The following is a 14626-nucleotide window of genomic DNA, read 5'->3' as shown; positions in this document are numbered from 1 at the left end:
TGTGGTGCCCTCCACCACATATCTGGCAGCCTCCTGCTGCCGTGACAGGAAGCTGCAGTCCCAGAGACGGGGAGCACGGCATGGTGCCCCCATGCCTTTAATGCGTGCAGTGCAGACCCGGGGGTGCCGAGGTCGCCTCCCGCCTCCTATCCGGCGAGTGGCTTGCCGATGCGTTGCCTCCCTCTTCGAATCAAGGCCGCGGATGGGGAGCGTTTTCATAAGCTGCAACCGCGGCGGTGACAAGAGGGCTTACAAATTCATCGCAGGAAGAAGCAGAGCGGCACTGGGGGGGGGGGGGGTGTTTCCATAGCAACGCAATGGTCTCACGGCTACGAGGAACCCACATCAACATTTCTCACTGCAAACAGCCCAGGCATCAGAAGGAAAGCCTTTTTTGGGAAGAATAAAGCTGGTCTAATATTAACGCGTCCTTATCTATAGAAACGGATGTTTGCAGTGTCGAAATAAATCAAAGCAGACACACAGAGCATGTGGGTCACACGCCCGTGACTCGGTAAAAATGTCAGGATTTAACAACAAGGTATACCGGATAATTGGCCTGACACTGGGGGTGAGAGGGAACCTTTGATTGTCATGTAACTGATTATGTGGCGCCGAGTCAGCAAGGCGTTAGCCTGCTAGCCTCGCTGACGTCCCGTGCATTGCTCCGCTGGCTGTACATCGGCTTAACGTTTGTGACCGCGGTCAGCCAATAAAAAGCCAAACACGCCTTCATTGTTCCCGCTGTAAAGCCCACTGCCTCAGACAGAAGACCCTGATCTACACCCCGTGTCGTGACAGGACAAATAAATTCAGTTCCTTGGGTCCTTATCTTCTCGTGGCCTCCATACGTGTCACACTCATTAGTGCCACCCTGACAGACGGATGTCCGCCGCTTTCACTCAATCCTCAGAGTTCGGCTGTCAGACCTCAGGAAATCGGGTGGACTGTCACTTTAAGATCTACCCTCTGCCAGGGTGACATCTTTCGGCAGCTGTGTTGTGTGTTAAATCAAAGGACCTCCGTCGTCTTCTTTGCCTACTCTGTTCTAAAGCCTTGCCATGAAGCATAAACTTTACTTTAAAAGAGATGAATTTCTTTGTGTTTTGTATATATGTGATACTTATACATTCACAAAGCATTTTCACATTCATATAGTTTAATTAAACTTGGCTGTTCTTGATATCTAGTGTTTGGCTTATGGACCATCAGCATATCACATGCAAAGTGTTGAGTGGCCCAGTGGGTTTAGATGCCGTATCTGTGATAGGAAGGTTGTTGGTTTAAATCCCACCAGAGTGATTCTGCTGTTAGGTGTTTAAGCAAAGCCATTACCCACAGACAGGCTGACCCTGCTTTGGATAAAAGCATCTCATCATAGGATGTTCTAGACCCACGGGCTTCGGCCCCCCTAAAAAATAGTTATTCTAAAACCATTTAAGAATTACTCCCAGCTCAGCACATTTTATCATGGACCTATCCCACATTTTTGTTCAGGGAGCTACGCCCCCCAAAGGATCAAGTCCAAGCTTCACCCCTGTGTTTGCTAAAAAAACAGAATGCAAATGTGTCACGTGGCTTGTGAATGGCGCACGGATTCCAAAACATATGATCCGTACAATTTCGAGTAGGATGCTGCAGGCATGATCTACAGCACACATACAAGCACAGCACACGCGGGATACATCCATGGCGCTTGCATACCGCCGCTCACGCGCAAGACATCCGCGAGCCAGCGTTGTTCTGAATTAGGAGCCCGGTGAACCCGGCATGGCTTCAAAGCGGGGAGCTCGTGGAGGCCCAGCGTCTGGCACAGGAACTGAGGCGCTCACTATTTTCAAGTTACAACCCACAATTGACCTTGATGGTATTGATTTTATCCGCACTTCGGGGATACAGTTGTGTGAATAATATAAATATGGAGCTACAAAGGAAAAACAGCAGCAAAGCACGTCCTTCAGAGACGGGTGCCGAGCGACGAGGCGGCTGCCCGCCACACGTCTGCGGAATAGGCCAACCTGGAGCCCCCTTTGTGATGGGGTGGGGGCTATAACCAGGCGGCCCCTGCCTTATTGTTAATGTAGCGATGCTTCTTAGTGGGCCTTCCTGACACAGCGCAGACAGATGGGCAAATGTCTGGTGGTGTGGGAATGTGAGCCGCTGAGAGGGGCTTTCATTAGGAAGGTATTAATATTCAGGGTAGCGCAGGCATGGCGGCCGGGGCAGGGGCAGAAGGCCCACACCGCCTGACTGTAAGCGCTTTAATAATACAAATTACCGCCTCCATCCGCATCAAACGGTCAGGCGGGCGGCGACGGCGTCCTGCCACCGGCCCGCGGGCCTGTGCCCGGCCATCACCGCGCCCTCCTCGGTCAGTCTTCAGCTGCTGATGGGGTTGCTGTGGGGTCCCAAACAAAGAGCTGTGGCTTAATGGGAAAGTGGCACTGCCTCTCATTTGGCGATACGGATCCTGAATGCTGGCTGGAGGAGGTTTCTCAGGGAGGAGATTAAATGTACAACATGGACAGATACTGTAGATAGATAGATGGATAGATAGATAAGGACTTCATTTAATGTTGTGATTTTAATTATCATAGATGTATATTCATTCTGTAACAAAAAACAAACTTCACTCAGTTAATAAGATTCGGACTGATGTCTGGACTAATAGTGCATAGTTCGAAATAACTGACACCCCCCCCCCACACACACACACACACACAGCCCTAGCGGCACTTTACCGCCGTCAGCCTGGTGTCAGATGGGGGCGCTGATGCTCATCCTCAGCAGGGGCACAGGGCCCAGCACAGTCCATTTGAGTGGCACCCAGTGCCAGTCCCCGTCCCAGCCTTGCAATCAAGCACGTGTTCAGTAGTGGCACATCGAGGGGGTCCGGAACAGTGCCGAGCTGGGGGGGTGGGTGGTGGTGATAGCTGGCAGAGCCCCAGCCATCACAATTAGTAATTCAAGTAATTTTCCAGAAAAGCCCGCAGCCAGACGGGGGGCCTGCTGTGTGTGCGGCCCACCCCTGTCCAGGCTGCCTATTAATATGCATGCCCGCGCTAATGAGCGGAGCGGGCCCAGGTGAACCGCCGGCCCCACTACCCATAATGCCCCACACCTCGCGCCTCCATGGTCATTATTGTAAAGAAAAAAAAACTCCATGTCAGATCTCTCCTCCACAAATCGATGACTGATTTCTGCTTTTTCCAGGCCATCTTCAGCAAGAGGTGGGGCTCACTCCGGTCATTCCCAGTCCACATCGGAGGAGACGCGTGGATTTAAAACCCCTGGCGTCTCCCACACGAGGTGCGATTCCGCCACATGAACCGAAACAGCAGGCGGACTCTGCAGGTGAGCTGATTGCATAGAGGAGCTTATCATGATCGCCATCGTATGTTGGGGGGAGGAGGGTGCTTCGCTCGTCTGCAGCAAAATGAACGAAAGGAACTGAATATCCAGCATGAAATTTAGCATGGGGAGGGCAGGCGATGAGAATAACGGGGAGAGACACACTGGTGACGGATTTCCACATGGAGTCACGGCCTGCTTATTGTTACCAGGAAACTGCCCCCCAGCCCCCGACACTGCTGTAGCTCCCATTATCTTCCTAGTTTCCTCCTGTTTCCCTCCATTTTCCCTCTGGTTTCCTTCCCAATTTTCAGTCTCTCAAACAGCCACATCACCCCCCACCCAAAAAAAATAAAAAAGCTATCATCCTATTCCATCCCTTTGAGTGGCACCGGGCATGGGGTCCATCGGAAACAGCCCAAGATCTCACTCCAAAGGCTTTCTGGACTGTCACCTGCCCCCCCCACTCCCCGTCCAGCCAAAATGGAGCGGTTGGCATGTGCAGCCCGGCGCTGTGAACTTAACGTCGTTTAGACGCATACGGAGGGGCCGCCCCGGTCCCCGGCACGCGCTGCACACCGCGGGCTCCCCATGTCAGAACAGCATATTTAACATTTCAGGGAGAGGGGATGGCTTATTGTCAGAGAGGGAGAGCCACAGCGCTCCCTGGAGACGCCTCCCATTAATTGTCAAGCGCAAGAGCCCTCGGGGCGTCACCAGGGAAGTGCATTAAATGCAGAGAGGGGCTCGACAGCCACCCCGCTGAAGAAGCATCTAAACAGCGGAAACTCTTCAGAGAGTGCCGCTCTCTCTGCCCGCATCTGCAGATTAAATCCTTCCTGCCCCCCCCCCCCCCCCCATCACGCTTCATGTACAGACTGTGTTCTTCCTACTTATATAGCATTAAGGCTCTAAAAAAATAACTGCAGATAGTCGATATGTATATACATCCCTCTTTTGACCGAATAAATAAATAGTCACACCATGTGGTAAATGCGTTATTCTTAAATGAGTAGTTTTCTATTGCGTAGCTTGTTGTTCACGCCTTGGGCTGTGAACAAACTCGGCCACTAGAGGGGGCACATGTAATGCAAAATGCCACGGTCCAAAATTCTTGCGCCACTCATTTAACACAAACCACAGAGTGACAGACGATGCGGATCGATACACGGACAGTAGGAACCCGCTACATTTATTTTCAGTTATGAAATATGGTGGAGTGTTTTCTCTGTGTAGAAGATAAGTGATTTTTGATGTAACAAAAATATGACTGCTGCAAAGATGTGCCGATATGACATTTACCTGTCTGTCTCTGTTTACGGCTGTCAGTCGGGCATGTGTCAGTGCCGTTATAATACAAACCTCCGCTCAAAAGACAGCTGTCCGAGGTAATCGTATGATATAACGCTAAACCAACTTAGCTGGCTTTATCTCCAAAAGCAGCAGTGTGACCATAAGGCTAGTAAACCCGTCACAGATTGGGCTTCGCCTTTAGGGGGAGAGGTTTCTTGAGGTTTCCCTCATGTATTAAACACACGCATTATTATTCTTGGGTAAATAAACATGGAAGACGACCAGCTCGAGCTGGAAGTTCACTTTCTTGTGTTTCTTCCAGGAAAAGCTCGCCCTTTTCGCTTGTGCTGTCTCAGCGCTTCGACAATCCCCAGAGCGGGAGGCGTCACCACAGTGGCAGCATTTGACAGCCTGGGCTTTGTGTGCCTCCAACTTCTTTAAATACCCGCTGTCTCGCGGGTCTCGCGCCGGCCGGCGCCGCTGCGGCAGGCTCGCGGCCGAATGCTAGCCCGCCAATGCCGGCGCGAGACTTTGCAGTTAGCGTGCGCTCACGATAAACCGTCACTCGAGTTTCCGTATCGCTCGCAGGTGAATGTTTTCCCGTGAACATGAACATATAAAGAAGGGTAACACTAAACGCCGTCAACAGAGTTGCTAACTTCCACGCATCTGGCGTAAAATTCAGTTTTCAGACTCTCACGCACGAAAGCGTACGGCAAATTTATATTATTCCATTATAAACCTAAAATTACCTACATTAAAAGCGTAGGGGTAGTTTGCAATAATATAGACTATTTACAAGATAATAAAACTCTTACATACATGTAAATGAGTGTGCAGACCAAAGTCGGCAACCTTCAGCCGCCACGGTAAAGCAGCTGCTCGCGTCTTCCGGGCGTCAGAGCTTGGCTGATGTTGAGAAGGTTAGTTTTAAAATTTATCCCGTTACAGATTACTGAATACATGTAATTTGAAACCGTTAGATTACTCCAAGGTAGAACCTCAATCAAAATACTTTAAATTACAGACATCCTACCTTAGTTATATTGATTTCAGGAGGGCTGAGATATATACTGTCCAATGCTTGGCTGGTTTTACGGTAATGCCGTATGTATATTGCAGACCTGGGGGGGGGGGGAATTTGACGCAAGGTTGCAACGGTACGGCTTATTGCCAATTTTACCGCAAGAACGACAGATTTCCGGGACATTGCGCATCATTTGCGGGTGTCAGGGAGCTGCTTTCAATTTGCGGGAGACTCCCGGAGCTTCCGGGAACATAAATAAAATTGCCATGGAAGTAATAAATGTATTCAGTTTCTTAGTTACTTTAAAATTGATTTTACATTCAAAAGCATTTACTTTACCACAACTGAAAAATAGTTAACATCGAACTGCACATTAATTCAAAGTGCATCAATCATTTATATTCAAGTGTAAGCAGAATAACAACTGAAAACACGAACAGAATGTTTTTAGAATAGTGGTTTAGTCTGTAGCCCCAAAAGGACGGCCTGGAAGCAGAGCTCGAATAGCACTAAAATGTTTTTTTTTCCTTCTTTTATTTGCTTAAATGTGAAATATTGGTGGAATTTCCATGGATTAAAACTATTGCGTTGTGCAGGCTCGTTCACTTCCTTTATGCGATGTCTTTAGTTAGTACGTGTTTTATTTTTTATTTTTAACTCTGGGGGTATGGGTGACATCTCCATATAGACTACTATTGGATAAATTTTGAATATTTTAAATTGAAACTTAAAAAAAAATGTATAGTGAAATTGAAAGCAATCTCTTGATCAATCTACATGTTTTTGAAAAGTAACTATTTTGCCAGTGTGCATTTGTATGGTAACTGTAGTGAATACAGTTACTCAGCGTTATGTATTTAAATTACAAAATATGTCACATGTATTCCCTTACTCCCCACCTCTGCTTGCTGCTCAGGTAGCTGACTGCGACTCTGTTTGGAGTCGTTTCCTCCTGCGGGAGTGCATGGTAACAGCGGCTTGACATTTCTCAGGCTTTGTGGGCCGACAAGCTGCACATGGGTCTGTACATGTTATGTTTTTTTTTCTTCTTTTGTTTCCCTATTTTCTTCCCAGCCCTCAGTGTAGCGTTTAAGGGTACTGAATAGTGTTTTATAACTTGCCAATTGAAATGACAAAGGGCTGCATTCCACCACTGTGTCATGAACAAGCCTCACTGTTATGCCGTCGCTACACCGTCGCTACACTCACTCTGCACATCACAGTTCAGCATCCCGGCTCATGCTCTGTGGCAGATGGGCTCCGCTCTGGGTTGCATTCAGTAACAGCAAGGGTGCCCCCCTAACTCTCTGCCTGGTAGCACACTGGAGTCATGGGGGGGTAGTTTTTGCTGCTGCAGTCAATCTTTGGCAGAAAGATCCAAGGAGAACATTCTATGACCCCAAAATCTGACCCCTCATTTCCTATGTGGATACTCCACACCATTTTACCCTTTAACCTGTCCATACATGTACTCATCTCTGTCTGTGGCACAAAAAAAATTATGCATTGTTGTTATGCAAAATTGCATTTTGATCACAATGATCGTCAGAATTCGTCATGGTGTTGACCCCTGTTTCTAGCATGTAGTCTAAAATACTTATGACTATTATTTCTTTGTCCATAACGGAATAAAAGAAAGAAGGGAGTCTCAAAAAGGTAACAGTTGATGGGATAATTTTCCCTCCCACTGCATCTTATGGACAGGTTGCGTTTTGGAGCTGCATAAATGGCACGGCATGTATGGAAACACTGTGGAGACACACAACAGGACAGGTCTTCTGAAGGCTACCTGGCAGTTTGGCAACTCTCTCTAACCCTTTTGGCAGTACGCAAAGCCAGCAGAAAGCCCTCCTTATAAATATTTTGCCGTGCTGTCACAAACAATAACAGCGGCAGGGTTCACTCTTTCATGAGTAAGTCGGCACATCAGCCTACAATAGCTTGGAACCTCATTTTACACAGTTCTCCGCACTGTCATGTCCCTACAAGACCTCAAGAAACCTTGAATAAATAAAACATTTGATAAGGCCAGGGTCAAAAACAGCGTCATTTTCATTATCGGATTTCCCTATGGTGTAAAAGACGTTATTCTCACACACATGCAATGTGGACTCGCCAGGAGGTTGATGGACAGCCCTGGAAGTGACAGTCTTGGATTGGAAAAGGAGACCCCAAGACTTCAAATCCAGGAGTTTCTCTAAAGAGTTCTTTCAAGTTCATTATGGCCTCAGATTCCACAGGTCTGTCTTAATCGATAGTCCCCCCAAGCTCACAGTGATCACTTTGAAAATGTTTACAAGGTAGATGCATCGCTTCATTTCAGGGTTAACGTTCCCGTACCTTTAATTAGCTCCGGTTTAGGACCGCGTGTTGATGTAAATATAGATGTAGGAGTGAGCAGGAGCGGGAGGCTACCACAAGATTAAAAACCACTTGTTTCTTTTTGACTTGTCACCACAATAAAGTTGGTGGAGACTCCTGGGAGATGTGCGTAAAGTAGAACGCCCAGGGCTATGTTAGACGAGGCCCCGATAAGTGATATGAAAGGTCTCTAATTAAGCACTTAGCATTTCAAGGCCGCTATCACCGCTAGTCCGTGGACTGAGCTGGCGGTCCGTCACCACTGATAGGCCGGCGCGATGACTAACATGAGTTGAGTTGAGTCTTTTGTACTGCAGGCGAGGAGCCCTGAGGCACCAGCTGATCCGGTGACCCCCTCGGATTCCCCTTCCCCGCCGAAAGCAGCCGCAGATCGGATGTGACAACTTTGCAGAAGGGAAAGTTTTTTTTTTTTCTTTTCGGTGCCGTAAGGCTGAAAGGAGCGGGTGGGTTTCCCGGACTGATGGCAAAGTCTGGCTCAAGAGGCACATCCCGTCCGCCGACCTGTCACGTGACCAGCCAGTCGGTTTAGGTGGGAAAACATTGAAGCCACACCCTCCTCCTGAGGCACTGTTTTTGTTAGGTACCATCCGTTTAACTTGTGTTTATGCTAACGAGGCTCGTCCGCACACTCACTGCACACCTCACACCGTAAATCAGGCCTTTAAATCTGATTATTACTATGAGCTATTGGAGATGACAGGCCTTTGTGCAAAGAAACGAGCAAAAGCCACAAACATGACGCTATAGAGGCGCGAGATTCCTCCGAAGCCTCCGGTCCCCCTTTCCAAACAGAGCCTCATGTATTTCCTCATCTTAATGGCACAAAGAGGGCAAAACGGAGCTCTGGCAGAGATGATAAACAGCCCGTTTCCTCTGACAGATGGGCTGCACCATCGCCCGCCTCCTCTCGTTCCTTAACTTGCCCTTTTTCTCTATTCAAAGCGAAAACAGTTTTTTTTTCCCAAATTGGTGTTATTGGAAGTCGTAGAGGATCGTCTCCAGGTTCAGAGAAAACACTGCTTCCCGTCTCTCCTGGGTAATTCCTGCATGCACTTGCCCCGAAACAGTAACTGATAATGCAGCTTTTAAATGCAAATGCAGCCGTTTCAGATGGAGGAAAGTCTGCATTTCTTAATATATCCAGGAAACACAAACAGTAGGTCTTCGCCAAAGGCTTATTAACGCAGCTGAGTGGCTGAGCGGCACCCTGGTCGCTCATCCCGGATTGAAATTGCTTGAACTTAAAGTTAATGCATGTAAAGGAAGCGGCGAGGGGTGCTGGGGGTAGTGGGCATGGCAAGCCAGGAGCTGACCTCAGTGGGCAAGTTTAAGATCCGAAATGGCAACCATTTCCATACCCTGGCTGGCTGCCATGGAAACCAGCCTAGACCGGGAGTGGAACGATAGTGGACCAGGAGGACTGGGTACCTAAATGAACATGAAGATGAACAGATGAAGGAAGCCACTGAAGGAGACTGCAGGTAGCTCACGATTCATACCACCCACTGTGGGCGTTCATGGGTTGGCTTCTTGTTTTTGGGGCCCCACTCAAAAAGTCACTACAGCCCCCAACACCCCTTTGAATGTTTCACAAATAAATAAATAGAGTCAAAGATTGTAACTAACTAGCTCGTTAGAACATTCAAGTTGTTTCAGCATCTCTGTTTATTTAATACTTAGTGTAGTGACTGTTTGTGACCATGAGGGGGCCCCCAAACTTCAGGGGTCCCATACTCTTCGTCTGTTTTTTGTCCTTTTCATGTCTTCGTTCTGCCTGGACGTCCAATTTCCTATCAGAAACACTTTGGTAGAGTATCTCTGCTAATAAGAGACATACATGTTGTTTAAAATCAGCATAAGGAGGGTGGGTGACTTGTGAAAGGCTGGTGTTTTCTCTTCCTTGTTAAGGAGCACGTGTGGAAAATTGAGGCCGTAGCGTGTGGACAAATGATGCTGGTCTAATACAAGCAGGATGGTAAAACTGCAAACATGCCACACAGCAGAAGAGGCCTGAACAGGGGTGGGGGGTGGGTTGCAAATAGGGCGATTTGTCAAACCCGCAGCACGTCCTGAATAAATGTATTGGAAGAGCTGGGGCAATTTTTCGCGTATGTTTTACGGTTATTGGGAAATGTCCATTTCCCCAGCATGCTATCACAGCTCAAAATGGCCCTCAGCTAAATGCTGCTGTGCTTTTTTGAAACCTATTAACACCCTGGCTGATTTTATTAGGCTCTAACACAGTAACGTGGGAACAAACCTGTCACTACTTCTTCTAAGGTGTAAAATCGGTGATGTCTCTGAAAGTGTTATTGTGTTATTTCTAGACATGCTGCTGTAATATTACATAATTGCTTTGTATGAGATCTTCTGCACAAACTGTGATACAAAGAAATCATTGCAAAAAAAAAAAATCCAGCATAACAGAAGTACAGCTAATATGTCAATTTATTTCAACAGATATTCGACCACCCATTTTTTTCTCTTTAAATAAAATATTAAAAATTTACTATGCATTATTAAGTACCAGAATGTTTTTTGTACCAGCTGAGATGATGTTGGCAGTAATGATGTTCATAAATGCAGTTAGTTTTACAAATACACCAGATGTTTGTTTTTTGTGTTTAATGTTCAGATAGTTTCCATTGGTGTGCATTACATTAATTTTTCCTGATGAATGTGGCAGATTTCAAACAAATATGACCAAGTAGAAACAGCATAATAAATGTTTCATTTCATCATAATGTGCATTTGCACTTTTATATGTTACTCATGTTCATATGCTCAATATGCCTTTTAATTAACAATAAAATCTTGTCCTGTTTTTGTGTTAACAATCAGTATATTTCATTATAAACAAGAATATTGCAACTGTGATTTTACAAACCAGTCATCTGTGTGCTAACAAGTGAACCCTTTCTGGCTGCATGTGGACAATGGAATATCTCATCCAGCCAAAGGGGTGGTCTTACCTGTACTGAATGCTGAGTGGTTCAGCTTTTAATCCAGAAGGCCAATGAGAAAGCTTGGTTTACAGGGGGCTCCTCCTCCTCCAATCTGTGCTGAGCTGGTGCTGTTAAAGGTTGAATATTAATGGTGTGCAGATCAGGGTCTCACAGTGACAGCGAGTGTCCATCTGAAGCAGGGAGCATATGCAAAATAAGCTGCCCGAGTGCTGTCACACTGTAATAAAATATATTCATGCTACTAATGAAAGCACTGCTTCAGTTATAAAGTTAGCAACACACTAACGGCATATATATTCTAATAACCATTCCTGAGCTTCAGTGACAACCAATCTATGATGGACAAAGCAGTTTTATGATTATTCTATATAGGTTGACGTCCTCGTTCCCGCAGACGGTTGACATCATATGTCTTGCACTTAATGCAGATTTTAATGAGTGAAGGCCTTCAGAACGTCGCCACGTGTGTTTTGACATAAACAAATCACGCCAGGCAGACAGACAATGCGAGATGGGAACCAGCAACTATTGATTCCCAGAAGCCTTTGCTTCAGAAAGCTCGGCATGCGGCCCTGGCGCCAGCTTGCACGGAAGATGGCTGGGAGACGTGGGTTTTAGCACTCAAAAGGAGTGCCGTGGAGAACCGAATTAAATGAACGAGCTACAAAAACGAACCGATAGTGGAACCCGATCTGGCAAACTCGTGCAATGAGGGGGTGGGAGAACCTTCCGGGCTCTTTGAGTAGATGGAGTGTGGAGACATCCTTCTCTCCTGTGAAAAGATGGAAGCTGACATGTCAATGCGGCTCTTTGTCAGTAACGCGAGTCTGCAAGAAGAGAGCGGAGTTAAAAATTTAATCTGTAAAGCTATTTAGAGAATGGATAGACCCTAGCAGTCTCCCTTATGAATTAGCAGAACAAGCAGTGGAGGAGTTCTGGAAAAAGCTGTAGCAGCCAGCAGCACGAAACTAAGTTCAACTGACAGAATCAGTTTGGCAAATGAGCTTTAAAGCGCAGACTGCCTCGTGCTCTTTTTCCTAAATAGTCTTTAATTTAAGAGGCTCGCAGTGCACAGTGGATGCACTCCCTCCATACTGTAAAACCCAGCGTCCATTGAGAGCTCATGAGACCTGTTATTTCTTATTTTTATTATGATAATTTTTTTCAGATGCTCAGTGGATGGATGTAAAACGAAGCTGGTGTCCACGTGGATGGAAAATCGGAAATGCGCAACGGAACGGTGGATGCGTCGCCATCGAAAACGCTCAGCCGCACAGCATTGGCCGGTCAGGAATCCCTTCGGTTAATAATAATGTCACAGAGGGACAGTCAGACGGCATGCCGATTGCTTATAACCAGAACAGCAGCCTGTCCATCACTCTCCAACTGTCTGTAATGTTACTCAGAAAAGGAAAGTGGTTTATCAATAACAGGGGGACAGGCCAGTCTCGCCGACAGTAAGCCGCCTTGGGGTGTTTCTGATCACTATATTACTAAACTACCTGTGTTTATGAAATCGCTGATTCCTTGTAGTAATTCAGTACAATTTAAACATTTAATTTGTGACAATATTCCTACTTCTCACTCATTCTGCCTTCAGCTGTTCCATCCCACTGTCCATGCAGTCCTTCTCATCCCCATCTATCGCCCCTTTTTCATGGCACCTGGCTCAGAGCCTCTCCTCCTCTTCCACGGCGGCCCACTGGCCATATCTTGCTGGCGTTGCAGGTTGCCGAGGCCCCCGGTATGTGCGTCGGGGTGGGTGGTGTTGCGGGGAGAGCAGGCAGGCCAGACGCCGCGGCGTCACACATCTAATTAGCAGCTGTTCTGAGCGGGAAACAGGTGCACGAGCGGGGCCAGCCGGGGCCCGGCGCCTGGCAATTAGCGGCAGGCAAGAGAAAGGGCCAGGAATTGGGAGGAATTTCAAATGGCACTCCGCTGGGGACGCGGCGCTGGGGACACGGCGCCAGCCTCAAAGGCACAGTCACCTGAGATCTTAGACATGCTAATGTAAATTATGCAAGCTTTCAAACAACACGGCCGCATAATGAGGCCGGAGCTGGGCCGGGCCGGGCGGCAGGACGGAGGAGGATATTTCGGCAGCCCCTGTGCCCTCGCTGAGCCTTGTCTGTTCCTGCACACTCCTATCGAACCGAAAGTGAAGCAAAAGCGGAGACCCAGCCGGGCCAGAACAGTGGGAAATAGCATCCGCTCTTCAGGCTGACGATAACAAACTTCTGCACGCCTGTTTGGCAGGATTTCCTAACGAGTCTGGCTGCTTGTATCCCACGCAGTCCAGCTCAAAAACTGTTAGCATCGGCCTCATCATCGATTTTGGTGATATAAGAGGAGCACCTTGGAGCGGGAGACAACAGGGCCTCTGGGCTCGGAACAAAATTCCAGGAGCAGAGACACACTATCTTTGAGGGGAAACAGGAAGTGAGAGACCAGCACTCACTCCCTTACTTCCTTTAACAGCACTGTTCTTTTGATTTTTACCTTTTATCTGGTTTATTTGCGCCATACTGCTCCTCTTATGGCAGAAGCTCATCTCCATGCCTTTGCAAGTTTCCTACACATCGATCGGTCTAAAACACACAATTCATTGTTCAGGCGGCTGTGGGATAAAACTACTATAATATGGTTTTGTTTTCAGGGGTTCAGTGAAAAAGTGAAAAAGCTTTTTTCTTCAGACACCAGTTTTCTGTCTTTTGCCTGTTGTACCATATTTGGTCACCTTTCAGGATAGTAACAATGTCATATAAACCCTTTTTTAACACTGAAGTAGTGTAGGGTATTAGTAAGGGCTGAGGTTGAATAACAACAAAATACAAGAAAATAACGTAATGCTTATTCCTAATGCTGGTGTTGATTCCAAACACATATGAAATTATAAATTTGTGTGGGTCCCCATGAGATTTAAGTGTGTGCATCAGTATGATTGTTTGTGTGTTGGTCCACATGAGTGACTCTAGATAGACAAAGTTATCATTGTTGGGGAATCAGGTGCCATCTGAGTGACTCTGGATGGGCAGAGTCGTCATTCTAATGGAATCAGGTGCCATCTGAGTGACTCTGGATGGGCAGAGTCGTCATTCTAATGGAATCAGGTGCCGTCTGAGTGACTCTGGATGGGCAGAGTCGTCATTCTAATGGAATCAGGTGCCGTCTGAGTGACTCTGGATGGGCAGAGTCGTCATTCTACTGGAATCAGGTGCCGTCTGAGTGACTCTGGATGGGCAGAGTCGTCATTCTTATGCAATCAGCTGCTGCCTCGCGCTCCTGAGCTGCACCATCCTCTCTCGCTAATTGAGTCCTTCCTGGCTCCTCCTGTGTTCTGCTGGAGCAGTGTGGGGTCTCCTCGGCGACGCGTGGCGTCTGGGGGGGTCTGACCTTCAACACCCTGCCTCAGGCATCAACTGCCACTCGGCTTGACCCCTCAGAAGAGGCCCCCCCCCCCCTCCCCCGGCGTGGCGCAGAGGGGGGGACCTCGGACACGGCGCTGACGCCTCGTCGAGAGCGCTCACATGCAGCCCATTGTCTGCGGCCACCATTAAAACGTTAATCCTGCTGGAGCATTTTGCTTTCAAATCTTCTGACTCAAAGG

General features: G+C 47.5%; 1 protein-coding gene and 1 long non-coding RNA gene across 14 annotated transcripts in view; one reads left to right on the top strand and one right to left on the bottom strand.

Annotated features, from left to right (window-relative positions):
* The window catches only part of tfap2d (transcription factor AP-2 delta (activating enhancer binding protein 2 delta)), a 29129-nt gene extending 23257 nt beyond the window's left edge, over positions 1-5872 (bottom strand). Inside the window, exons 1-2 of the mRNA XM_023839382.2 lie at positions 5681-5872; positions 5467-5553 (exon numbers count right to left, since the gene is read on the bottom strand). Of these exons, the coding sequence (XP_023695150.2) occupies positions 5467-5553; positions 5681-5854 (261 nt within the window). The 5' untranslated portion in view covers positions 5855-5872. The remainder of the gene's footprint in view (positions 1-5466; positions 5554-5680) is intronic.
* On the top strand, positions 4434-10654 carry LOC111858024 (uncharacterized). Of its 13 annotated transcripts, none has more exons than XR_002841492.2 (3): positions 4434-4526; positions 6588-6691; positions 8350-10654. It is a non-coding gene; the product is annotated as an uncharacterized lncRNA (long non-coding RNA). The 13 variants fall into 13 exon arrangements; XR_002841484.2 differs by having other exon boundaries at positions 7791-10654; XR_002841483.2 differs by having other exon boundaries at positions 7376-10654.
* Positions 10655-14626: the final 3972 nt, after the last annotated feature.

This window comes from Paramormyrops kingsleyae, chromosome 19 (genome assembly GCF_048594095.1).
Source record: "Paramormyrops kingsleyae isolate MSU_618 chromosome 19, PKINGS_0.4, whole genome shotgun sequence".
Lineage (NCBI taxonomy): Eukaryota > Metazoa > Chordata > Actinopteri > Osteoglossiformes > Mormyridae > Paramormyrops > Paramormyrops kingsleyae.
Note: the sequence above shows the minus strand (reverse complement) of the source record. Positions and strands in the feature narration are given on the sequence as shown.